At 43.1% G+C, this 27,462-nt stretch overlaps 1 protein-coding gene across 1 annotated transcript in view; it reads right to left on the bottom strand.

Annotated features, from left to right (window-relative positions):
- Positions 1 to 20,654: 20,654 nt before the first annotated feature.
- Positions 20,655 to 27,462, bottom strand: part of CLRN1 (clarin 1) — a 42,705-nt gene continuing 35,897 nt past the window's right edge. The window contains exon 3 of the mRNA XM_059686032.1: positions 20,655 to 21,070. Within this exon, the coding sequence (XP_059542015.1) occupies positions 20,802 to 21,070 (269 nt within the window). The 3' untranslated portion in view covers positions 20,655 to 20,801. The remainder of the gene's footprint in view (positions 21,071 to 27,462) is intronic.

The raw sequence follows: 27,462 nt of genomic DNA, 5'->3' as shown, positions 1-27,462 counted from the left end.
GTTGTTCATTATATTCCACAAATGAGTGAGATCATGTGATATTTATCTTTCTCCAACTAGCTTATTTCACTTAGCATAATGCTCTCCAGGTCCATCCATGCTGTTGCAAATGGTAAGAATTCCTTATTTTTTACAGTAGTGTACTATTCCATTATGTAAATGTACAACCGTTTTTAAATCCACTCATCTGCTGATGGGCACTTAAGCTGTTTCCAAATTTTAGCTATTGTAAATTGTGCTGCAATGAATACAGGGGTGCACATATCCTTTCTGATTGGTGTTTCTGGTTTCTTGGGATATATTCCTAGAAGTGGGATCACTGGGTCAAATGGGAGTTCCATTTTTAATTTTTTGAGGAAACTCCTTACTGTTTTCCACAGTAGCTGCACCAGTCTGAATTTCCACGAGCAGTGCACGAGGGTTCCTTTTTCTCCACATCCTCGCCAGCACTTGTTGTTTGTTGATTTGTTGATGATAGCCAGTCTGACAGGTGTGAGATGGTACCTCATTGTCATTTTGATTTGCATCTCTCAGATGATTAGTGACATTGAGCATGTTTTCATATGTCTCTTGGCTTTTTGTATGTCCTCTTTTGAAAAGTGTATATTTAGTTCCTTTGCCCATTTTTTTTATTGGATTGTTTATGTTCCTTTTGTTAAGTTGTATGAGTTCCCTATAAATTTTGGAGATTAAACCCTTATCGGATATAACATTGGCAAATATGTTCTCCCATACAGTGGGCTCTCTTGTTGTTTTGTTGATGGTTTCCTTTGTTGTGCAGAAGCTTTTTGTTTTGATGTAGTCCCATTTGTTTATTTTCTCCTTAGTTTCCATGATCCTAGGAGCTGTATCAGTAAAAATATTGCTATGACATATGTCTGATATTTTGCTGCCTATGGATTCTTCTAAGACTTTTCTGGTTGCCCATCTTACGTTTAAGTCCTTTATCCATTTTGAGTTTATTTTTTTGTAAGTTGGTGGTCTAGTTTCATTTTTCTTTTTTGAATGTATCTGTCCAATTTTCCCAACACCATTTATTGAAGAGACTGTCTCTGCTCCAATGTATGTTCTTGTGTGCTTTGTCAAATATTAATTGAGCATAATGGCTTGGGTTGATTTATGGGTTCTCTGTTCTGTTCCATTGGTCTATATGTCTGTTCTTGTGCCAGTACCAGGCAGTTCTGAGAACAGTGGCTTTGTAATATACCTTGATATCTGGTATTGTGATCCCTCCTACTTTATTTTATTTCTCAGGATTGCTGTGGAATAAATTTTAAAATTAAAATAAAAGAAAAAAATTCATTCTAATCAAGGTGTTCTGTACAGCCTTCAGGGTAGGTGTGGGGCAGCAAGCAAAGGAAAGGTAGTAGCAGGAGTCTGAGAAGATGAATGTTTGCTGCTCTGCTTGGGTGCTTTTTTCTACCTTGTCTTCTAACTTGCTCATGTGGTCCTCAGCTTCTTCTAGTCTACTGTTGAAACTTTCCATTGTGTACTTTATTGCAGCTATATCATTCTTCATTCACTCATGATTCTTCTTCATTTCCTCTTGATTCTTACACATGTTTTTGAATTTGTCTTCCATCCTTTTCAGGGTCTTTATAACCATTGCTATGAATTCTTTCTCTGACAAATTGCTTGCCTCCATTTTGTTTATTTCCTTTTATAGTGATTCCTCCTTTTCTTTTGTATGGGGAGTGTTTCTTTATCTCTCCATTTGTGCTGTTCCTTTGTGATTGTTTCTATGTATTACATCAAACTGCAATGCCACCCAGATTTTTTGAGTTTGTCTTATGTAGATGTTTTGTGGGACTCAGTGGTGCAATCTCTCAGGTCTTCTGGGCTCAGTATTCAAGGAATGCCCCTTACTTGGGATATTTGGGTTCTCTTGGTGTAGTTGGGTCTTGAGTGTTATTGTCCTGTTCGTGGATGGAGTCTCCTCTCAAGGTGTCTGGTTATGTGACTTGCTATCTACCATGTTGACTGAATAACACAAAATACAACTCAACAAGACACAACAAAAAGGGAACAAAACACAAATGTACTCACGACACCAATAACCCCAATAAAAGTGACCACCAGAGATAAGAGGATAATGAGAAAAAAGAGCAAAAATGATATCAATAAAAGAAAAAAAGGTAAGAGAGAAAAGAAAAAGAAGAAAAAAATACATGGTGAGAAAACACCACAAAACAAACAAATAAACCAAAAAATGCAAACAACAAACATGCAGAAAAAGGGAGGGACAGAGTCTGTAGAGGCAGACCTTATATACAGAAAGTAAGGTTAAGGAATTAATGAATAGGGGAAAGACCATGGTTCAGTATAGAGGAGGTAGAAAGAGAATGAGTGAATAAGAAGAAAAGAAAAACAAACAAATAAATAAAACAACAATCTTTTAAATATATCTATTTATTCATTTATTTTTGGAAAAGGAAAATAGAGGAAAGAGCAGATAGTCTTGAGTTTAGCGAGTGAAACTAATTAAACAATTAGAAGAAGAGAGCAAGAGAGAAGAGGAAAAATAAAAGCATAACAAAATTGACTAGTGAAAAAAGAGAAAAAAGAAGGATGAATGGACTTCAAGCAGAGGAGAGGAAATTAGATATATGAGTAAGCCAACAGAGACTACAATAATAATAACATGTCAATAAAGCAGATAAAGAAGATCCATTTTTAACAAGAGGTAAAAAGGAGAGAAAAAAAACTAAAGCAGGGACAGGAGGAGAGAAAGCAGGATAAAAAAAGGGAGAAGTGAGGAAGAAAAAGGTGGAAAAATAAGATAAAATAAAATAACAATTAAAAAATAAAACTAAAATGAAGAAAAAAATAATACAAAAAATACAAGATAAAACAAAACAAAAAGATAAAGGAAAAAAATTTTTTAAATAAAAGATAAAAAATAAGAAAGTGGTGTTGTTCACTTCAGCTGAGTTTTAATGCCTCATGAGGGCTGTTTTAATACCCCTCTCTACTGCTACTTCTTAGTTTCCGGTTAATAAGTTCCAAGCGATCCACCGCTCCTCTGTGTCTGTCTCCACAGCCTTGGCTGCAAGCAGGTGGGACCAATCTGCCCGCTTTGCTTGTTTGCCTGCTGTCAATCTTAATCGCTCAAGAGTCTGTTTCTGACAGGGATTTCCCTGGGGGTGGTGCTGTATCGCTTTTTGGGACTAAAGGGCCCCTCTTCAACCCAGTCCCTGAGGGCTCTTTGAGGCTATTCAGAATCTGTTTCCTTTGTAAATCTCAAGGTGTAGGCTGGATGTGGCTGTATTAGCTGCCTTGTGGCTGGCTCTTCAGAAGAAAAATGGTTGCTGAGGTTTGGAGGATATCGAATGTCTCAGTGCTGGATTCCTGTTCACCTCCCTCTGTCCTGCTCTCCTCCACAGCCTTTCCCCAGACTTCACCTCTACCTGCACTGAAGCCTCGGGTGAGTGTTTGTAATTGAAAGGTCCTATAAACTGGGTTAGCAAATAAAAGCAAAGACAAAACAGAGGTAATACAACCATGCAACTGTGAGTTTCTCTACCCCCAGCACTGTGTAGCTCAGGCAGCTCTTCATGGCCTCCTTTCTGGGTGCAGCCTCTCGCAGCTGTGGACTTAGATCTAGATTCCCCAGCCGCCAGCAGCCCTGTGGACTTCCTTTTCACAGTCAGATGTTTTGCCTGTCCCCAAGGGATACAGACTAGGTGTTATGCAGTTTCCATCTGACCCCCTTGACCCAGTGGTCACACATCTCTCTCCAGCCCAGATCCCTGATCCTACCATTCTCCAGGTGTTCTCTGCCCTTCCCAGCTGCGAATTGTCTCACCAGCTGTGTCTAATTCACCAATTCAGGTGGTTGTTATTCGATTTAGTTGCTCCTTCTATCTGCTCTGGGACAAGGCGCAGGACACGTCTGCCTATTTGGCCGCCATTTTTCCCCCCTCAAGGGATATATCCTCTTGTTGGATGACCCCTTTATCATTATGTGTGTCCTTCTTTGTCCCTAATTATAGCCTTTCCTTTAAAGTCTATTTTGGTTGATGTAAGTATTGTTACTCCAGCTTTTTGTTGTTGTTGTTGTTAATCCTTACCCAAGGATATTTTCCCATTGATTTTTAGAGAGAGTAGAAGGGAGGGGGAGAGACACAGAGAGAGAAACATCGATGTGAGAGACACACATTGATTGGCTGCCTCCCGCATGAGCCTCAATCAGGGCCAGGAATCGAGCCTGCCACCAAGGTACATGCCCTTGACTGGAATCAAATCAGAACCCTTCAGTCCATGGGTTGATGCTCTATCCACTGAACCAAACCAGCTAGGGCTACCCCAGCATTTAAAAAATGAAAATTTGTTCTATCCCTTTATTCTTAGTCTGTGTGTCTTTCATTCTGAGGTGAGTCTCTTGTAGATGGCATCTATATATGGATCTTGTTTTCTTATTCATTCAGTGTCTTTTGATTGTAGCATTTAAGCCATTTTCATTTAAAGTGATTATTGATAGGTATGCATTCATTGCCATTTTATTCTTTTAACGATGTTCCTCTGGTTTTTTTGTTTGTTTGTTTTTATTTTTCTTAGTGAAGACCCTTTAACATTTCTTATAATACTGGTTTGGTTGTAAAGATCTCATTTAGTTTTTTCTTGTCTGAAAAGCTCTTTATTTCTCCTTCAATTTTATTTTATTTTATTTTATTTTTTAAATATATTTTATTGATTTTTTTACAGAGAGGAAGGGAGAGAGATAGAGAGTTAGAAACATCGATGGGAGAGAAACATCGATCAGCCGCCTCCTGCACATCTCCTACTGGGGATGTGCCCGCAACCCAGGTACATGCCCTTGACCAGAATCGAACCTGGGACCTTTCAGTCCAGAGGCCGACGCTCTATCCACTGAGCCAAACCGGTTTCGGCTCTCCTTCAATTTTAAAAGATAGTTTTGCTTAGTAAAATAGTCTTAGTTGCAGGTCCTTGCTTTTCATCACTTTGAATAATTCATGTCAATACCTTCTGGCCAGAATGTTTCTGTTGAGAAATCAGCTTACTTGCAGTGGTTCTCAACCTTCCTAATGTCATGACCCTTTAATACAGTTCCTCATGTTGTGGTGACCCCCAACCATAAAATTATTTTCGTTGCTACTTCATAACTGTAATTTTGCTACTGTTATGAATCATAATGTAAATATCTGATATGCTATATGTGTTTTCTGATGGTTGCAACCCACAGGTCGAGAACCGCTGGCTTACAGTCTTATGGGAGCTCCCTTATAGGTAATTATCTGTCTTCCTTTTGCTGCTTTTAAGAGTCTCTTTGTCTATAATATTTTCCATTTAAATTATGATATGTTTTGGTTTGGGCCTCTTTGGGCTCAACTTGTTTGGGACTTTCTTGCTTCCTAGACTTGTGTGTCTTTCTCCCTCACCAGGTTAGGGAAGTTTTCAGTCATTATTTCTTCAAATAGGTATTCAACCATTTGTTCTCTCCTCCTTGTTACCCCTATGAGGCAGATGTTCCTACACTTCATATTGTCCCAAATGTCCCCTCAACTGTCCTCATACTTTTAAATTCTTTTTTCTTGCCCTAATTGGTTTGGCTCAGTGGATAGAGCATCGGCCTGTAGGCTGAAGGGTCCCAGGTTCGATTCCGGTCAAGGGCATGTACCTTGGTTGTGGGCACATCCCCAGTAAGGGGTGTGCAGGAGGCAGCTTATCGATGTATCTCTCTCATTGATGTTTCTAACTCTCTATCCCTCTCCCTTCCTCTCTGTAAAAAAAAAAATCAATAAAATATATTAAATAAATAAATAAATTCTTTTTCCTTTTTGCTGCTCTGATTGGGTGTTTCCTGCTATCTTGTGTTTCAAATGGCTGATTTGATCCTCCTCTTTATCCAACTTACTGTTTAATCCTCCTAGTGTACCAGTTAATCATGTGGATTTTTTTTCAATAGATGGAGTTACACATATGTTGATATATATGTGATTTGATATGTATGCTATTTTGTTGTATTGACAGCAAGCTTCAAAACTTCATATGACAAATTTTCTGAAGGTGTTAACATCATAGATATTTTTACCCTTAAAAATGTTGAATTTCATGCCAGAAAAAAGATCATTTGCAGGAAGTTTTAATTCATTACTTTATTTTGAAGAAAAGTGCTGCTGAAAGTTATTGTATACTTCGGGAAGCTTATGGTGAACATGCTCCATCTCAAGATACTTGTGAACACTGTTTTAAATGCTTTAAAAGTTATGATTTCTATGTGAAGGACAAAGAACATCCAGGTCAACCGAAAAAGTTTGAAGACCAACAATTACAAGCATTATTGGATGAAGATGCATGTCAAACTCAAAAACAACTTGCAGAATGATTAAACGTTGTTCATCAAGCAATTTGAGATTGTTTACAATCAATGGGAAAGATTTTAAAGGAAGGAAAATGGGTGCCATATCAACTGAATGAAAGACAAATGGAAAACTGAAAAGTCATCAGTAAAATGTTGCTTCAATGGCATGAAAGAAAGTCTTTTTTGCATTGAATTGTGACTGGAGATGAAAAGTGGATTTATTTTGAGAATCCCAAATATACAAAATCATGGGTTGATCCAGGTCAACCATCAACATCAACTGCAAGGCCAAATTGCTTCGGAAAGAAGACAATGCTCTGTGTTTGGTGGGATCAGGAATGTGTGGTGTATTATGAGCTTCTAAAACCAGGTGAAACCATTAATACTGATCGCTACTGACAACAAATAATCAATTTGAACCACGCTTTGATCATAAAACAACCAGAATGGGCCAGAAGAGACAGCAAAGTAATTTTGCTTTATGATAACACACAATCACACACTTCAAAACCAGTTAAAGACACGTTAAAAGATCTCACCTGGGAAGTATTAACCCACCTGCTGTATTCACAGACCTTGCTCCTTCAGATTACCACTTGTTCCCATCGATGGCACATGCACTTTCTGAGCAGCACTTCAAAACATACGAAAAAGTGGAAAATTGGGTCTCTGAATGGTTTGCCTCAAAACAAGAAAAGTTCTATTGGGACGGTATCCACAAATTACCTGAAAGATGGGGGAAATGTGTAGCTAGCGATGGACATTACTTTGAATAAAGCACTTTGGATATTTCTCTTGAAATTATCGTGTTTTCTTTGATTCTTCATTTCAGATATTGTATTCATTTCTGACTTGTTCTTTTTTATGGTTTCTATGTTCTTTTTTCATGCTGTTTAATTCCCAGTAACTTCTTTAAGCATCCTTATAGCTATATTTTGAACTCTATATCTGGTAAATTGCTTGCCTCCATTTTATTTAGCTTTTTTTCTGAAGATTTCTCCTGTTCTTTCATTTGGGGCATGTTTCTTTGTTTTCCTATTTTGGCTGCCTCTTTGTGTTTGGTTTTATGTATTAGGTAGATCTGATCTGTCTACCAGTTTTGGTTGGGTGGCCTTATATAGTAGGTGTTTCGTGGGACCCAGTGGCACAGTCTCCTTGATCGTCTGAGCTGGGTGCCCAGGTATGTCCCTTGTGAAGGTTATGTGGGTACTCCTGTTGTAAATGGGACTTGATTGCTATTGGCCTGTTTGTGCACAGGGTTGACCCTAAGGCTGGCTGACTGTGATGATCAACCCTGACCACTGTGTACAAGCTGCTGTGCAGATGCTGACCACATGAAGCAGAAATTGACTCAGCAGGGTCTGGTGCCTGCTGAGATCTCCCTTTGGATATACCTTTCATGAAGCTATTTGGATCCTTCTCTGATGTTGTCTAAAGCTGGTCACTTAGCATGCTGGTTCTGGGGCCTCATGGAAGGGACTCTGTGAGGGTTAATTTGAGGTGCTGTCTGTGACTAGCCCTGGACAACATTTTAGGAGCTACAAAGTGATCCACAGTTTCTGACTGCCTCTTCTGGACCTAGGTAAGCATGGGAAGGACCAAGGCTGGCTTTTACCAGCACCAGGCCTGGGACCAAGTCAACAAAAGTCCCAAGGCACCCCAAAATCTACCTCTGCCTGCCAGCTGTCTGAAAGACACTGAAAGATTTTCTCACAGTACTCTAGTTACATGAGGTAGGTTCTCGTTGAGCCATCAGGTAGGGGCAAGTAGTGTTTACCAGATTGATATAGGTTCAAACCCAATTGCAGTGCTTGTGTCTGAGGTTAATCAGCAAATTTCCTAGTATATATCAAGTCTAGTTGCTACCTGCTGTATGCTTTGCACACTCTTGTGGTGGGGTGGAGTCTCACGTAGTCATTAGGGTCAGACTTAAAGAGAACAAGATTTATCTATGTGAAAGGAGAGCTCTCACTGGTTGGCATACCAGGGAAAAAGGACCCCCATCCTAGAGCCATACAACTCAGCCTTTCACAGATTCTGTCAGTAGAACAATCTCAGCAGGGTGGGGTCATGGGGAGTTGAGATGATGGGGCTAGTGCAGGGGTGTGCAAACTTTTTGACTCGAGGGCCACAATGGGTTCTTAAACTGGACCGGAGGGCCGGAACAAAAGCATGGATGGAGTGTTTGTGTGAACTAATATAAATTCAAAGTAAACATCATTACATAAAAGGGTACAGTCTTTTTTTTTTTTTAGTTTTATTCATTTCAAACGGGCCGGATCCGGCCCGCGGGCCGTAGTTTGCCCACGGCTGGGCTAGTGGATCTCCCTTGAGGAGGAGATACCAGTCAGACTTGGGAGAAGGTGGGAGAAGTGGTCACCTCCCCAGAGCCACACAAATCAGCCTGTCCCAGATTGTGCCTATACCTTGGCAGGGTAAGCCACCAGGAGTTGGGAGGGTGGGGCCGGTGGGAGCCCTGAGAGTGCAGCTAGGGAATCTCCCTCCTATGAGGAGGAGGTACCAGTCAGGTTCACAGAAATTTGGATGGAGTGGCATCCACACAAAAGCCACACAATTCAGTCGTTGACACCCCCTGAGTCTGCCCAGATCTTTTCATCCTGGCTCAGGCAGCTAACTCCTCAGTAGGGTGTAAGCTCCACAGGATGGAGCAAGAGGGAGTCCAGTGGGTAGGGCTATTGCATTCCCCCAGGCTGATGCAGTAAGAAAGGGAGTGCCCCATCCAAAGAAGATGGCATCTGCAGTATGGAAGAGGAGCTCAGTGCAGGGATCCTGGCAGCTGTCCCTTCAACTCTCTCCCCAGAGACACAAGCCTCAGTCTCTCCTCACATGAATCTAATCCGCTCTGCCCTCCCTCCACTGGAGCCCAGGGTGAGTGACTGCAAACAAGATTTTATGCTTTGGCCCTTTAAGGAGGCACTTGTGTCTCTAGCAGACTCCTTGGCAGTCAGAGACCTCACTGATTTTTCATAGCCAAATGTTATATGGGTGCCTTTTTGTAGCTCTGGTGCTCAGGGCTGGGGAGCCTGGTCTGGTGTTGAGACCCTACTCTCCTCAGAGGGAACCTTTGCAGCTGCGATAACCCTCCAGAACCTCAGAATCTCTGCCTCTGCCCATGGGAACAGGGCTAACCCTTTTCATGTCTCTGCCCTTCCTAACTGTTTCTATGTGGCTTCTTCTGTAAATCCTTGGTTATAATAGTCTTCAGTAGGTTATTCAGGTTGATTGCTCTATATTTTAGTTTTAATTCCAGTTTGGTCTTAGGAGGAATTGAGTGTAACTTCCACCTACTCCACCACTATCTTCTATCCCTGATAACATATACTTTAGTAATAATTTTACTATTGATATATAATCACTTAAAATTTTAAAGTAAATATTTAAAGAAGACATATAAATTAATACTAACTTCCTAGCCAAATACACCAAATTTTTCTTTTGTATTTTTAGCCTGTACATTAATCATGGAAACATTTAGAATTTACCAGTGCCTACTAGAATACTGTGCACAATGCATCACATTTTATTATTTCTTCAATATAACTGTTATAAAATTATTTCTTGGACTTGAAAATAAGTCTGGGTTGGCAGTGATTGATTGGTAACCTCCCAATTATCAGTAACCAATGCTTCTTCCATTTTGTGGCTCTGCCATTCTCATACTTGGTTTGCTTCTCATGGTCCAATATGGCTGGTTCACCTCCTGCCATTAGCTTTGCATTCCAGAATGTTGGAAGGGGAAAAGGGTAAAAGACATGCCCTTTAAGAGTGTGACATGGATTTTGCACATGTTACTTCTGCTTACATTCCAGTAGCTATTCTATCTGTGATCTTGGGTTAGTCAACTAAGCTTTGTAAGTCTCGTCTTCCTCATCTGAAAGAAAGCATCATTGCATCATAGGAAGTTCCTACCTCGCTTACTTTATGTGATCACTGAGGATGGGAAGAGTTGTGAGAAAGTGATTGGGCTTTATAAAGGGTAAAGCCACTGGCTGGGCAGTCATGTGTGAAGGGAGCCCAGGTGTACTGCACTTCCCTCAAACCCTACACTTTGTCCCTCTCACAGAGGGCACCTGTGTCTATAACATGACCACACCCCAGTCACACCTGGTTGATTCAAGCATAGAATCTTGTCCCAAACAGGCTTGATTGTTTATTTTGGGAATGTCTATTTGGACTTGAGGGTCATGTGATGATAAAAGAATCCTATTATTAGTTGATGTCAGTAGGGACCATCTTCACACTGAGGTCCTGGAGTCTTTTCTGAGTCCTAGAGGTCAATCAGTCCTTGTATTCTGTGAGATACATTAGTCCTTCAATAAATTCCATTTCTTTTCTCCAGTTTGTTAGCTTCTCATCCTTACAAGAATCTCAACTAAGTAATTCTATTATTGGCAGATTTGGCAAAGTTTAACATTTGGTGCTTTTGTGTTATAAATATGTGATGTGCCCTTTCATCCTATCAAAGTGAAAAGTAAATTGTGGTTTCTTCCTGTTTCCATGTTTTGTTTTGGTTTTCCAATCAAATTTAGCCATTAGAGAAAGCTCCAATGGCAATCATTGACACTGTAAAAAATGTAAATTTATAGGTATATACCTCTCTCAAGGTAACCATGTAAGCCTTACTTCTTAATTACATAATAAAACATTTTTTTCTAATAAAATGATTTTATGAAGCAGGAAAGGAATGGGGGAGGTTTCTGGACAAAGGGAAGAACTTTCAACCCTCTCCAACTTTACTTAATACTCTACTGTGAAGGTGGATACCTAGCTTTCTTGTGTGGATTTCCACATTTGCACACCACACTGTGCAATCACAGGTGAGCTTAGTAGTTCTGGATTTGGAGACAGAAGACCTGACTTCTCATATTTACCTGGGTCTTTTTCCTTGCCCTTTGAGATACCTCCTAAGCATTTAAACCTTCTGCCCTGGGTCTTGCCTCTGAGGCTCTAGTCCCACATTCTTTCTTCTCACTCCTCACTCACTTCACAGCATGTAGGTGGCTTGCTGTAGTATGAGAGAGAAAATTCACAGCAGACACTTGTTAAAAATGGCAAGCGAGATTTTATTCAAACGATTTCAGTAGGGGAGTGAGACATCAGTATGGAACTGAACACAATGCTGAATACAGTAAAGATAGCCATTCCTCACTTTTACACATTTGATCAATGACCAAATTTTGACTACTTTGCCTCATGAACATTTCGCATGCCTCCATTGTCTGAGTCAGACTCATCATCTCGTGGATGAGTTTCTGTAAAATGTCCATGTGGGTGGACCAGTCTTTGTTCCTATCCCTCCTCCACAGGCCCAGCCTGGTGCTCTTCTGTTGTGTGAATCTAGCTTTGCCATTTCTCCTCTATGATCTTTTGGAGAAATGCCCAATACACAGGCCCCTCCCCAGAATCTGTGCTTGCTTCCTCCATGCAGCCTCCAGAGTTGGCCTCCCCAGGACACGGTGCACCTCTCCCTGGCCAGCCTGCCAGGTAATCTAAACCAGCCTTACATGTGCCCCTCTCTGGTTCTGTCAGCTTGCTAAGCCAACAGTGTCTTCCCTGCCTTTCACAGGTGCAGGATGATACCTCAGCTGCAGGCAGTGATTAATTGGACTTGGACTCTGGAGCATTTGTAACTCACAAGGTGCTGGAGATGGAGCTTTACACTTTCTGAGCAAGGAGCATATGTGGAAAGCCCCAAAAGTTTCCTACACAGAAACTTTCAATTCCAAAGTGAGCCATTAAAAAAAATGATGTAAACCTTTCACTGCTTAAAGAAAAATAGAAAGCAGTACTAATATAAGGGAAGATGCAAAAAATGGGAAAAAGAAACCTCAAATATTAAATGAGTATGGAATACCAAGGACCTAAAATACTGGCTGTCTACCTTTTTGTTTCCTTGGTCTGCATGGTGGGCCCTGCATGGAACAGACTCCCAACCATGCATGGTATGGGGCTGCCAGGTTAGGGCAGGCCCAGGTAGCCTCTGCTCACCCTGTGTGGCCAGAGCCAGTGCCCCCAGTGGTGCTCTGCACTGCCTGATAAACCTGCGTTCTGGAGGAAGCACTGGATTCCTTTGCTCATAGGCTGTAGAGATCTTTTGGGTGAATCATTGTTCATGCAGTGGATGATCCAGCTGTGGATTAGATCCCAAGTCTACAGAACATGGGCTGGGACCTTCTAGATGCATTGATAAGATAATGACAAGTAGAGAAGTGTGAGGCTTCTCCTTTGGGGTTGGAGAAGGAAATTTTATAGCTGGGTGCCTGGAGAAGAGAGGGGAGGAGAGAAGAGGGACTTATGACAGAAGAGAGTGCAAGCACATGACAATTTGTGTCATGCTCAGCCTGTGGGTCTATTGTGGAGCTTTCTTGGAAGACGTGTGACAAGCCAGACACAAACAAGGCTAGCTGAAGGCACAGATGACTCAGTATGCAACAGAGTTGGGGAGGGGCTCTTCTCCATCCCGCCCCACTCTATCATAGACCTCAGTGCATTCCGGAACCAGTCTTAGGGTAACATCCCTCAGGGAGAAACTCTTTTGCCTTGGGAAAGCAGTCCCCTCACAGAAGCCTCTGAGTCAGGTAAGCTGTGAGCTGCCTTGGTGTGGACAGACTTGTTCCTGAGGAAACAAGACTTAGAAACTCCTAAAACATCGGTTCTCAACCTGTGGGTCGCGACCCCTTTGGGGGTCAAATGACCCTTTCACAGGGGTCGCCTAAATACATCCTGCATATCAGGTATTTACATTACGATTCATAACAGTAGCAAAATTACAGTTACGAAGTAGCAACGAAAATAATTTTATGGTTGGGGGTCACCACAACATGAGGAACTGTATTAAAGGGTCGCGGCATTAGGAAGGTTGAGAACCACTGTAAGGGGGTGGTTCTTGGGGAGAGGGCAGGGATGGAAGCAATGTCTTTTTTCTTTTCTTTTTTTAAAATTTAAATTCTTTATTGTTTAAAGTATTACATAACTCTTCTTTTTACCCCCATTGTCCACTCCCCAGCCGCCCCCACCCCTAGTACATACCCTCACTCCGTACACGCACCCCATCCGTGTCCATTGGTTATGCTCATTTGCATGCATGCAAGTCCTTTTGGTTGATCTCCTACCCCTTCACCCTCCGCCTTTCCTCATAGGTTAGACAGTCTATTCGATAGTTCTATGACTCTGGTTCTGTTTTGTTCATCAGCTTATGTTGTTCATTATATCCCACAAATGAGTGAGATTGTGTGATATTTATCTTTCTCTGACTGGCTTATTTCACTTAGCATAATGCTCTCCAGTTCCATCCATGCTGTTAAAAATGGTAATAATTCCTTAGTTTTTACAGCATCATACTATTCCATTGTGTAGATGTACCACAGTTTTCTAATCCACTCATCTGCTGATGGGCACTTAAGCTGTTTCCAAATCTTAGCTATTGTACATATTGAACAGTATTGTTCAGTGAACAGTATTGTTCATGCTGTTATGAACATAGGGGTGCATATATCCTTTCTGAAAGGTGTTCCTGTTTTCTTGGGATATATTCCTAGAAGTGGGATCACTGGGTCAAATGGGAGTTCCATTTTTAATTTTTTGAGGAAATCCCATGTTTTCCACAGTGGCTGCACCAGTCTGTATTCCTATCAGCAGTGCACCAGGGTTCCTTTTTCTCCACATCCTCGCCAGCACTTGTCGTTTGTTGATCTGCTGATGGTAGCCATTCTGACAGGTGTGAGATGGTACCTCACTGTTGTTTTGATTTGTATCTCTCAGATGATTAGTGACTTTGAGCATGTTTTTATATTTCCTCTTTCAAAAAGTGTCTATTTAGGTCCTTTGCCCATTTTTTTTTATTGGATGGTTTATCTTCCTTTTGTTAAGTTTATTTTGATGAAGTCCCATTTGTTTATTTTCTCCTTAGTTTCCATTGCCCTAGGAGCTGTATCGGTAAAGATATTGCTAGGACATGTGTCTGCTATTTTGTTGCCTATGGCTTCTTCTAAGATTTTTATGGTTTCCCATCTTACATTTAAGTCCTTTATCCATTTTGAGTTTATTTTTGTGTATGGTGTAAGTTGGTGGTCTAGTTTCATTTTTTTGCATGTATCTGTCCAATTTTCCCAACACCATTTATTGAAGAGACTATCTTGACTCCATTGTATGTTCTTGCCTCCTTTGTCAAATATTAATTGAATATAATGGCTTGGGCCAATTTCTGGGTTCTCTGTTGTGTTCCATTGGTCTATATGTCTGTTATTGTGCCAGTACCAGGCAGTTTTCAGTACTGTGGCTTTGTAGTATAGCTTGATATCTGGTATTGTGATCTCCCCAACTTTGTTCTTCTTTCTCAAGATTGCTGCAGCTATTCGGGGTCTTTTTTCATTCCAGATGAATTTTTGGAGAGTGTGTTCTAGGTCTTTGAAGTATGCCACTGGTATTTTAATGGGGATTGCATTGAATCTATGGGTTGCTTTGGTAGTAAGGACATTTTCATGATGTTGATTCTACCAATCCATGAACACAGATGCTCTTCCATTTGTTTATATCGTCCTCCATCTCTTTTTTCAGCATCCTGTAATTTTCTGAGTACAGGTCCTTTACCTCCTTGGTTTAATTTATTCCTAAGTATCTTAAATTTTTTTGTTGCAATGGTAAATGGGATTTTTTTAAATTTCTCTTCCTGTGAGTTCATTATTGGTGTAGAAAAAAAGCCATAGTCATTCAGCAAATATTTATTGAATGCTTAGCACATATCAGGCATTGTTCTAGGGACTGGGGATTCAGCAATAGACAAAGCAGAATTGATTTAAAGTGAAAGCTCTTTGAGGATCAGGTTATATTTTATTTACACCTCATCTTATGCTCTTGTGAATGAAAAAGGGGTTCTATGGAAAGTAACCTTACAGGGTGATCTGATCATAAATTCCTAACTGGACATGTCATGGTGGATAGTCACATCCCAGGCCTATAACTTTTTTAGTGAAAAGAGCATTATTGACAATAGCTAAGATCTGGAAACAGCCCAAGTGCCCATCAGTAGATGAATGAATAAAAAAAAGCTGTGGTACATTTACACAATGAAATACTATGCAGCTGTAAAAAAGAAGGATCTCTTGCCATTTGAGACAGCACAGATGGACCTGGAGAGTATTATGCTAAGTAAAATAAACCAATCAGAGAAAGACAAGTACTATATGATCTCAGTGATATGTGAGTCTAATGAACAAAATAAACTGGTGAAAAAAAATAGAATCCCGAGGCCTAGATACATGAAACAGACTGGCAGAGGTCAGAGGGTAGCTGGTGGGGACTGGATGAAAGAAGGTGAAGAGATTATCCAGAAAACTTATATGCATAGCCCATGGACTCAGACAACAGTGTAGTGATTGCCAGAGGGGGTAGGGGGGGAGAGGGATGAGTGGAGGTGGGTAAAGGGAGGGAAATGAGGGACATCTGTAATAGTGTCAACAATAAAAAAAAAGAACTTAATGTGATTCACAGGATAGCTGGAAGCAAGGGAGGAGGGAGATAAGAAGGCTTATGTCAGTGTCTTGCATTGAAATGTGTGTCTGTAAACATGATCAGAACTCTCAGCTCAGGCCATTTGGTTCCACCAGCTACTTGTGTCCCAAGGGTTTGGCCATTGGTATGCTGTGATGTGGGTGAGGAAAGACCAGGGAAAGGAAGGAAACCTTCTGTCATACAGAAAATTCCTTCCCTGGTCTTCATTTCAGCAGGTGATGGACAATGTGGCCAGAGGACACAGCTTCCAGGACAGCGGCACAGACAGCAGCTCAGCGCTGGTGGTGGGGGGTGCACCTGGCCTCAAGCTACACCTTGAGCCACCTAGAGCAGTGTCTCACTGGCACAAAGCAGAAGAGCTTCCCTGGAGAAGAGGACCTGTTGGCTAGGCTATGAGAGGCTAAGCTGCAGTAACAAATAACCACCCAAATTTGGTAGCTTTATAGAAAGTTCATTTATTACTCTGGTCACACTCCAGTGCAGGTCTCAAAGCCTATCAGTTTTGTAGCCTCCCCATTTGGATCCCACAACCTTCCAGGCAGCAGTACCTGGGAAGATAGAACTCAAGTGTTGAGTGGGATGTTCTTCAGCGCCAGGGTGAGAAGTGGCACAGGTCATGTGAGCCTCCAGACTTATTCAAACAGACCCTCTTACAAAGGAGGCTGGGAAATGTAGTTTAGTTGTGTGCCTAAGGAGAATGTGATAGGGGACACACTACTCTCTGCCACAGAGAGTCAGTGGGGAAAGGGTGACTGCAAAGGAGTGCGAAGGGAGTACCTAATTGCAGCAAATGAAAGGGAATATACCAGCTTCTCTTGGCCTGGGATGTGGGACAGACACTCTTCTTCCCTAAGTTAAGACACACTCTTAGTTATACTTGGCTAAATGGAAGGATGGAAATGTAAGTGAAAATCTGTGAGCTGTGGCTTCCTGGAATCTATACCTCCGAGTTAGATATGACACACTTTTTTGCCTAGGTTAAGATCATGGCAAATAGGAAGTTGAGGAAACTGCCAGGACAAGGTGAGCTGCTTGTGTACACTGAGATGGCATGCCTCTGGTAGGGCGTGGGTTTAAATTATGTGAGGGCCCAGGCCACCCTCTCCATGTGCCCCTTACTAACCAGACTGGAGGAGAGAGGGAAGAAAGGCTTTCAGGAGCACCTGAGTCTCCCATCTTCCTCCTGAATTAGTCATGGCCCACAGGGAAGGGGTGGACTTTGGCCTAGTGAGGGACAAAACTGCCTCGCAGCTCAGTTCTGTTCATGTTGGGTGGGTCAAAATCCTTCAGACCAAGATTCTAGCAAAGAAGCAATCTTTTAGACCAGGGGTGGGCAAACTTTTTGACTGGAGGGCCACAGTGGGTTCTTAAACTGGACAGGAGGGCCGGAACAAAAGCATGGATGGAGTGTTTGTGTGAACTAATATAAATTCAAAGTAAACATCATTACATAAAAGGGTACGGTCTTTTTTTTTTTTTAGTTTTATTCATTTCAAACGGCCCGCGGGCCATAGTTTGCCCACGGCTGTTTTAGACACTTGCCTTTAACTATTGGGTGGCTTGTCTAGCACCATCCCCCATTCTCTACCCCTCCGCCCCACCCTGCCCCCAGGTCTGATACTATCTCATGCGGTCCTTTAATCCCCATAGGGGACATTCTCTGGGGATTGGAGAATTTGGACTTAAATCATCCAGTCAGCCTCGGGCTCCTTTGGATTTTCCAAATAGCCCAGTGAGTGCTGAGTTGTGAGTATTTCTGTGGGTGGGAGCAGTGGGAGTCACAAAGTCTCTAAATCAGTGGTTCTCAACCTTCCTAATGCCTCGGCCCTTTAATACAGTTCCTCATGCTGTGGTGACCCCCAACCATAAAATTATTTTCGTTGCTACTTCGTAACTATAATTTTGCTACTGTTATGAATCGTAATGTAAATATCTGATATGCAGGATGTATTTTCATTGTTACAAATTGAACATAATTAGAGCATAGTGATTAATCACAAAACCAATATGTAATTATATATGTGTTTTCCGATGGTCTTAGGCGACCCCTGTGAAAGGGTCGTTCAACCCCCGCGACCCACAGGTTGAAAACCACTGCTCTAAATCAAAGTACAAGTTTATCAAGTTTACATTAGCATTTTGATAAGCAAGAGGGCTTTCCCCAAGGGGGAATTTCATCCCAGAATCCAGAGCCCCAGGCCTGCCTGGCCTTCTCTCTGCCTGCTAGCTTCAAGGAGCGGGTCCCTTTTCTCTAAACCAATCAGCATGGCTCTGTCCCTTGTCATTTGGAGGAGGGGGCTTACTACCACTGTGAAGGTTGTTGAGAATGAAAGACTCACCAGATCAAACCTGAGCACCCAAATAGCACAGGATTTGAATAGAATATCTAAACAGAAGTGATTAGGGCCAGCCAGGCAGGTAGAAAACCAGGGCCAGTGGCCTGAGCCTGGGCTTGAAGCAGCATTTCTATAACAACACTATTTTTACCTATACTGGATCTTACTGGAAGGGGAGAGGTTGAGGAAGATTGAGAGAGAGGGTAAATCTCTCTGTGGTCCGCAGCTTCCTTCCCAGTCTCCCCCTGGTTCTTATTCAGGTTTTGATGGGTAAACAGTTGGGACCAATATCCATTCTAATCGCAAGCTGGAAGCTGGGGCACCCTAATGTGGACAGTGGGAACCCCTCCTCCCTCCACCTGCTGCCCTAGGGTTGTGTAATGAGTGAGCCACCAGCAAACTCATCCACACTGAAAGCTTATGAAGTGACTGAGGGGCTGCTCTGGAGGGGCAGAGGGGACCACCAGAGCACAAGACCTTCGCAACCTGCAAGCACCCTCCTCCTCCGCGCACTGTGGCCTGCCCTGTCCCACAGGTTAGTTCAGGAGCCCCCTCCCATTCTGGTGAATGTGTCTTGCCAAGTTCATGGCACAGTCTTCACAGGAGGGCTTCAGATGACTTTCATAGCTTCTTGCCATTCTTTCTCACCGCATAATAAGCCCTGATATTTTCGGTGCTGAGGGTGTCTGTTGACTACCTGGAACTGAGCACCCAACCATGGCCTTGTGTTTGTGGCCCCAGAGCCAGCAGGGGGCCTTGTGTCCTCCTGAGAATGTGGGAATGCTGGCTGCCAAATGGATGGGAGGTCGGATGGGCCTTTGATCCCCACAGAGAGAGCCACAAAAGGACATCCTGGCCAGTTCCCTCTTCTGAGGGCTACTCTTAGAACACTGGTGACCACACATTTCATCCGAGAGAAGAGAGAGAGACAACTTAATAGCACTCTGAGGACCCGGTTGTATTTATTTTTGTGAGCGACACAATTTACAGGGACCATGGCCTCTACTTCCCACCAAGGGAATAGTGTTAGTTTGCCTGGTAGGTTCTCATTGGATTTTCAGCTGCTGCTCAAAGTTTTTTCTTTTTATAGAACAGAGAACAACCAGGGACTTGTTATTTAAAGAAAAAAAACTTAGTGTTAGAAGTTTTTCAAACATCTAAGGAGGGAGGGAGGGAGGGAGGAAGAGGAGGAGGAGGAGGAGGAGGAGGAGGAGAAAGAGGGGGGAAAGAGAGAGAGAGAGAGAGAGAGAGAGAGAGAGAGAGAGAGAGAGAGAAAGCCAATGAGAGCAAGGGGAACCTGGCCTTCGGGGATCTCAGGCCATTTACCCACAGAGTGGCTGGCTGCCTCTGCACCTCCTGCCCACTCCTAGCTACAATGCCTGCGTATCTAACCATTCGGCTAAAGACTCTCATAAGTGGGCTCTAGCTCCTTACTAAACCAAACATTCCCTCTACCACTAGACTGACTTGTGACCTAGAAATTCTCCAGGTGAGTTTCCTGAATGGAGGAAGAGGGATTACATCTGGAAACTAAGGGTGTGGTCTCATGTTAGCCTGTGGCTGTAAACCACCAGCAGAACAAGTTAGTTCTCAGGGATACAGTCATTTGTTTCTTGTAGACTTTTCCAAAAGGGAAAAAAGCATTTTTGTAAAAAATAAGCACTTTCAAAACCCTTGAATCGGAGCTAAGTACCAAGCCACTCTGCTTCTTCCTGTGTGTGCTCTTGAGGACAGCAGGTGGAGGAGAGAGGGGGGGTTAGCTCCAGGCTCAGCTGTGGCCTTTGGTCATCTGCAGATCAATTTCATGGGTAATTCATGGGGGAGAAGTTGACCTGGGCCATGCTTTGTGACAGCCAGACCAAAAACCACAATGACACAGTGTTACCATCATAATCCCAGAATGTAGCATAATTTCATAATTGGAAATTAGAATTTAAGACACTGAGGTTAGAAACAACAGCTCCAATGAGTCATTTTGTATGAAGTTTACCAGGAAAATCATTTTTCATGATTCTTCAGAGGTCCTGGCAGTTTCTCCCTTGTAAATACTGTGTTAATGTAGTGGGGTCCTAGGCATGAGAGAAAATACCCTTAGCTTTGGTCTTTCTTCTTGGTTACTTTTTTAAGTTTGCAAGTTTAAATCAACAGGCATGATAGTAAGACTGTACTTTAAATGAACTTTTTTGAAAAGGTCACTTAATGCACTATCATTGGAAGAAGTTATTCCTGCTCTTTTTTCTGGTGTCTGTGGCAAGAAATGTATGGTTATATCCAAAATAGTATGTTTCTATTAAAATAGATCCTCATGCCTTCTGATGCCCCCATGATGGAGTAGGCATTTTGCATGTTGCTATGTAGGAGTAGGTTTGTCCATTCCAGTTGACTGCCTTGACAGCCTGGTGAAGCGATTCCCCCCCGGGCAGCACACCTTCCAAAGCCTTCCTTCTGCTCCCCTTCTTCCAGCCTGTGCCTATAGTGCAGTTTGTAAACATTATCACCGAAGGTTGGGTGGTCTGACTGAGGCATCTTAAAGGATTCACAAAATTAACCACATCCAAGCGGATGCAGCAAGTCTGCTCACTGCCTTGGGAAACTGCAGAAATGTTTGCCGTTCAGTACATTAGATCCACAGCTACATTCGTAGTCGTCTCTGTGTCTTTAGATTTTGCAAAGGGGAACTGAAATCCAGCAAGTCGTATTAGAAGCCCATTCAAAAAATGAACAAAAAAGCAAATGAAAACGACCCAGAACGAGGTGGTGTATTTTTCACTTTGTGTTTTGTAGGCATAAATCCCTTCTTTATAATTTGCAATTTTTTCTGAGAGGTGGTGAATTTTCACTTCAGAGGCAAACAAAATCATGACAAGACAACCGCAGGACCCTGCAACAGAAGCAACAAACACCATGTTGGGACAAATATTTCCTGATGGAAAGGAACAGGGAAGAAGGTGGAGGTGCCAACTAAAGAAAGCCTTTACAGGTATTCTCATTTGCATTTTTCTCCAAAAAAAAAAAGTATTATTTCAAATTAGTAATCATGTGCCTGATTGCCCACACAGTGGGTGCTAGTGCCTGGGTGATGGCTCTGAGCAAGAGGACTTGTGGGAGCCGGGTCAAGCTGACCTGACAAAGACAGGGATGTTCCTCTGTGTGGTGAGAAGGCTGGGTTGTTGGGCACCTTAAAAGGACAATGACGAAATCAGGCACAGAGCAGCCACTGCTGTGATGTGGCTTCAAGAGAACAAAATTCTCTCAACAAATTTCTCAAAATACTTCACAGGCCATGCAGGAGAAATGCCAATCATGTAGCTCTATGGAAAGCCTGGGCTTCCTTCAGAGGGTTACGTGCCTCCTCCTCCTTCAGCTCCCACCTGGCCGCCGCTGCCCAGAGGAGCCCCTGAGCAAAGCGAGCCATGGATGAGGTGTTGAGGCAGAGAGTACCTGTTCTCCTTGTTTGTTAACAACTCGGCATTTTCACCTCGGCGTGTGGCTGCCTTGAATAAAGGCTGCATTGTTTGGCTGAGAGTGGCTGAGATGTAGGGGCAGCAAAGTCCCCTTGAATTATGCATGTATTAGAGTCTTCCACTATGATTATTTTTCTCTGATGTATCACTCATTGGCAGCCTAATCTAATCTTAACTGTTGCAGCTGCCATCCGGGAGAGACCTCTGAGGACAGGGGCATCCTTACTGACTGGTGCCTGGAAACTCTGATAGGACCTCCCCCTTGAGGAGGGTGGACCGCTGGGTGGGTGGGTAGCACAAGGGCAGAATCAGGTGGCAGGAGGGCAGGGTGAGGAACACAGTGGGTGGCTGGGACTCCCAGGGCTTCCACAGCCTGGGTTGGATTCCAGGCCACCACCAAGGGGTGCCAGTTAATAGGAGACTTGTTGAGATGGTTTTCCAACTTAAGTCAAACCAATTTGGATTCTTAACCCGTGAAATTAAGCAGTTTTAGCCCTAACCAGTTTGGCTCAGTGGATAGAGCATCAGCCTGCAGACTGAAGGGTACCGGGTTCGATTCTGGTCAAGGGCATGTACCTTGGTTGCGGGCACATCCCCAGTAGGGGGTGTGCAAGAGGCAGCTGATTGGTGTTTCTCTCTCCTTGATGTTTCTAACTCTCTATCCCTCTCCCTTCCTCTCTGTAAAAAATCAATAAAAAATAAAGAAATTAAGCAGTTTTAATCACCAAATCTCAATTTCATTATCTATAAAATGTGGATAATAGAGATGACACAGATTAGCATTTGGCATTACAATTGATATGCATAAATGCTTATTAGTTGGTAGCTAGTCTTATGGTTTTCATGTATTACTTTCTTCTCAAAAGTTTTTACCTTAATTCTTTACCCCACCACACACATCAGGTAGGTAACCCAAAAGAATGTATTACAGTTCCTTGCTCCTCCAAATACTCTCCCATTAGGATTATGACTCCTTTAGGAGGGGTGATGCTTTTGGTTCTTCAATTACAGTTCATCAAATACTCTGGGAGCAGCAACAAGTGGCTTAAGTTCCCATCCATTAATTCACTCCTTCATTTATTCAACTAGATTCATTCTATGCCACACATGGGGATAGTGGTGGAGATTGAAACATTAAAACAAGCATATATTAATATTAATATTCCTGCTCTAACAGAGTGTGTAATCAGGCAGGGAACGTAGATACAACAATGATTAAATCAAGCGCAGTGAGTGTGATAGTAAGGAGGTACAAGTGGCCATCACTGAGAGAGTGGGCAACAGCATGGAAGGTTCCTTAGAAGTAGCTAAAGAGAAGTTAGCCAAGCAAAGGGAAGCTGGCCTGTGGGGGAGAGCATCCCAGATGTGGGGAGCTGCAAGGCAAGCGATGGTCCCCATTACTTCCAGAGGCCAGGATTGGGTTGGGGTGGAGGTACAGATTGGATCATGAGGGGTGGGGAGTGGGGGGGGCAAGAAAAGGGAAATCACATTTCTTGAGAGCTTGTTTGGAGGTTCTAGCAGGGGAGCGAGGTTCTAGCAGGGGAGCGCAGCTACTCGTATACCCTTGACCAAAGACCGGTCCTCTCCTGGGGCGAGGGCGGGGGGGGGGGGGGGGGTCGTCCTCTTCGACCCGAGCGCGCAGCTTCGGGAGGGACGCACATGGATCGGTGAGGGAGGAGGGGGACACCCGCCTAGCCAGCCAGATCAGCAGAATCAACCCTGGCGATCAATGGGGTGACAGATGTCGCAGCCAGATCGCCCTCACATCCACATTTCTTTATTAGAATTTAGCTTATGACTGGCCCCATCAGCTTGACAATCAACATAATACACCCCCAAATGATCAAATGATATAACTTTCTTGAAACTTCACTTCCCACTAGCCTCAGAGCAGTAGTTGAAAATATTCCTGTGTAAAATTTTGTCAGCCTAGTTTTCCCCTGGCAAAACTGTTTTATTACTTCATTGTTAGATCCAACAAGAAGGCTGCAATGCTGTTTTCTCTTTATTTGAGAATGGAGAAAATGCCTTTGCTTTTACAAGAGTCTTCTTTATCTGAGAAGGTGGTGAATTTCAGACAGAAGAGAAACACTGTGTTTCCTTAGGGCTTGCAGGGAAAATTCGAGCATGGTTTCATTTTCAAGTTGTTAAATATTTTAAAGGTATTACTTTGTTAAGGAGGCATCCTAGTGAGACTGCATTTCAAATTCCTAAAGTAAAAGTTGCTTGGGGTGTCTTAAACTCACAGCTCTTCCTCCCCTTTATTTTTTAAATTTGTTTTTCCATCCCCGTTTATTTCCCCACCCATACCCTCTTCCACCTCCACCTACCCCTGCAATCACCAGACCGTTATCCGTGTCCACGAGTTCTTTCTTTTTTTAAATCTTTTTTGCTCAATCCCTCCATTCCAGCCACCACCCCAACCCCCACCAGAGCTGTCTGCCTGCTCTCTATCTATGAGTCTGTCTCTATTTTACTTGGTAGTTCAGTTTGTTCATTAAATTACACATGTGAATGAAATCATATGGTACTTGCCTTTCTCTGACTGGCTTATTTCACTTATCATTTTGCTCTCCAAGTCCATCCATGATGTTGCAAAGGGTAAAATTTTCTTCCTTTTTACGGCTGTAAACTCAGCCTTTTGCCATAGCTAATACTTTAAGTGCACAAGCTCTCGAATCAGAACATGTGGTCCAGTAGTTGAGAGGATGGACAGCCTTAGGTCTGCTCTGGATTCTGGGCTTGGCCATGTGGTCAACTTTGCCATTTCAGAGTCAGAACATAGAACCCAGCCCGAGCCTTAGCCAGCATTGCTAAGAGATGTGAAAGGAAACAACTCACTGTGGACTGAGAATATTTTTGCTTTTCTCTGTCTATGGCTCTAAACCATACATGAGAACAACTGTAACTGTTTATGACTTACAGACCAAAAGGTACATGGAACGTTTCTGTTGGTGGTCTGACTGCCAGGGACACAGAGGGGAGTGTGAGAGATGTGAGTGATGGTGAGAACAGGGCTCAGTACGTTTCCGCTGTGACTCTCAGGCTCCACAAGGGGGTCCAGCAAGGGGGCCCCACACCCAGAGGTCTTGCTCCTCCTCTCTTCTGGAGAGCCCTCCTCCATGGGGCAAGGGATCTTTGAGGTCCGTGGGCCCGGCCCAGCTGGAGTCCCTGACTCGCCTTATAGATACATTTCTGGGACCTGGGAATTCCTTTCCCAAACACCTGAGCGCTTTCCAGGGCTGTGTGGGTATCTTCCCTGGGCCGTCCTCCCAAGGGCAGACTCTGTGGCTGATACACAGCCCTGAGGCCTGCAGGTCTCCAAGGCACAGCTGCTTTGGGCATGGTCAGAGCCCCTGGAGTTCTTTCACAGTGTGGATGGAACCAGGCATGGAAGGAAAGAGGACAGACAACAGCCAGCTCTCTTCCCATCGCCGCATTCAAGTGTAGAATTGCCAGGGCTCAAGGATTCTAAATGTGAATCTGGCCTCCCAGGTCCTATGGAGAGATGTTTGTTCATGCAGTAGCCTATGACACGCCTTGGTGAATAGTTTGTTTAACTTTTAAATGTCTAGACACGGGGTATGTGAGCTGTCATACTCTTGCCCAAGGGTTTACAAATGTTAGGATCAGGTCTGCTTGCTTCTTTCCTCCTTTTCCAAGTTTTCCATGTACACCAAGAGCCCAAATTTAGTCAGGTCCATGGCTGTCCATCTGACCAGCACTGCTCCGACTCATAGGAAAGGTTAGAGCACACTAGACTTCGGAAACCTGTCAAGCCTTGCTCAAGCTAGAATTTGAAGTATAACCAGGCATAGGGCCCAGGTTTTACTGCCCAGCATCTTACTCAAAGACCAGCCATTTTTCCTTCATGTGTTTGATTTCCCTACCATCTGGCTGATTCAGTAGTGTGTTTTTTTTTCCTTTAATGACTTTGATTACTGAGTTAATTTCTGACTGAATGGGATTGCTGAGTTACAAGGCTGTCACACCACGAATTATCAGTCAATTACCAAGCGATTGTAATGTCCTAGACACTGCACACTCAGGACTCTCTCTGGCAGAGAGAATTGGGCATCTCTCTCCCCCTGGCCTTACAATAAGGGGGACAAAAGTCACAGCAAGGAGAAAACTGCTTCTTCATTGCTGGCTGACCCCTGAGAGGGAACATCCTGCCAGGACCTAGGAGAGTCCAGGGCAGCAGGGGTCTTGGTAGAGAAGTGTCCTCCAAGGTGAAAATCTATGAAACATTCTCTCATTATCACTGAAATTGTATTTTTGGAAATAATAAATTAGAATTTCAGTTTCATCTAAAGTAATGGCCAAAATTTCCAGAAAGCTAACACATCATCTTTAAACCCTCTTATAGATGATAAATGTCAGAGTCACTCCATTTTCTCTACAGAATAATAAATCGATAATTTCCTTCTTGAGAAATTATAAGTGGAAGCGAGAGAGCCACAACTTTGCAGGTGCAGGTGCTAATTTTCTGTGAAGTTATGCAATCTCACTAGAAAGCAGGTATTGGAGATGAAATTCCCAGCAACGATTTCTTCTCCGAAGGAAGTGGTTCTGGCTTCCATGGCTTTTAGAGACCAATGGCTACCATCTAGACAATGGGCAGAGGGTCAAGTAAAGCAAACTAATCTCTAAGGGTAGATTCTGAGGTCATAATGAAGAGCAAGTTGGTCATGTGATTCCAAAGAGCAGCTGTGGATGAAGGATTAACAGCAACTGGGCTCAGCGCTTCCTCTTCCTCCTCTGTAACAGAGAGTTGAAGAGCCCACATCTAACTAGAGCTTCACAAATGTCATGTTAGTGAGAAGGGTGATTTGTGCCAAATAAAATGGTCTAAAAGCAGTCTTTTTCCAATTTGAATTGATTTTCAGAAAGGGAGAATGTCATCTGTTACCAGGAAATATGCAGGACTGCTCCTATTTTACTCATTTACTCAACAAGTATTTATTGGGTGCTTACACACTGTCTTGGCAGCAGTGAACAAAGCAGACAGAATTCCCTATCTTTGTGCAGCTCTTGGAGGTAGACACAGTGCAGAGAGAGGAAATAACGAAATAGATTTAGTTTATTGGAGTGTGATACACACCAAGGAGAATAAAATAAAGCAGGGAAGGGCCTCCCTTGAGGAGGCCTCAGAGAGATGACATTTTAGTGTCTCTTGAAGGATGCCAGGGTGTGAGAAAGTGGATATTTGAGGAGAAGAGTATTTCATACAGGGGGGAGGAGTACAGCAAGTGAAAAGGAACCAGGTGGTGAGAGCTGAAAAAGAGAGCCAGGTAGACGCGTAGGAGATGAGCCGTGTGTGTGTGTGTGTGTGTGTGTGTGTGTGTGTGTGTGTGTATAGCTGGGGGGTGGGGAGGGGGGGCACATCAAGTGGTGCTTCGGAGGGCTTTGACCCTAAGTGAAGCAGAAGGGAAGACATACAAATACATTCTGAGTAGAAAGGAGTCTCCTTGCAATCGTGATAGAACAAGATTGAGCACCTCCTTGCACAAGGTCATTGCTGGGCCTTTCGCAGAGTGAGTTAGATCATCCTTGTCCTGCATCCTCGACAGGAGTGATCCAGAGTGCAATCCTCTCACAACAGTTTTGCCCCTTCAGCTGCTGCCTGCATATCAAAGCATTTCCGTGCTCATTGCCACCATGAGCTGGCTAACTTATTTTCTCCTTCTGAAGCCTCCTTTCTAAAGGCTATGCTGAGAAACTGATAGAATATTTCTACTGCTGACTTTTCTACCCAATCCTTAACCCTCCTCAGGCTCCGTGGCTTTGGTGCCGGGATATCCTGTTT

This window comes from Myotis daubentonii, chromosome 3, assembly GCF_963259705.1.
Source record: "Myotis daubentonii chromosome 3, mMyoDau2.1, whole genome shotgun sequence".
Classification (NCBI taxonomy): domain Eukaryota; kingdom Metazoa; phylum Chordata; class Mammalia; order Chiroptera; family Vespertilionidae; genus Myotis; species Myotis daubentonii.
Note: the sequence above shows the minus strand (reverse complement) of the source record. Positions and strands in the feature narration are given on the sequence as shown.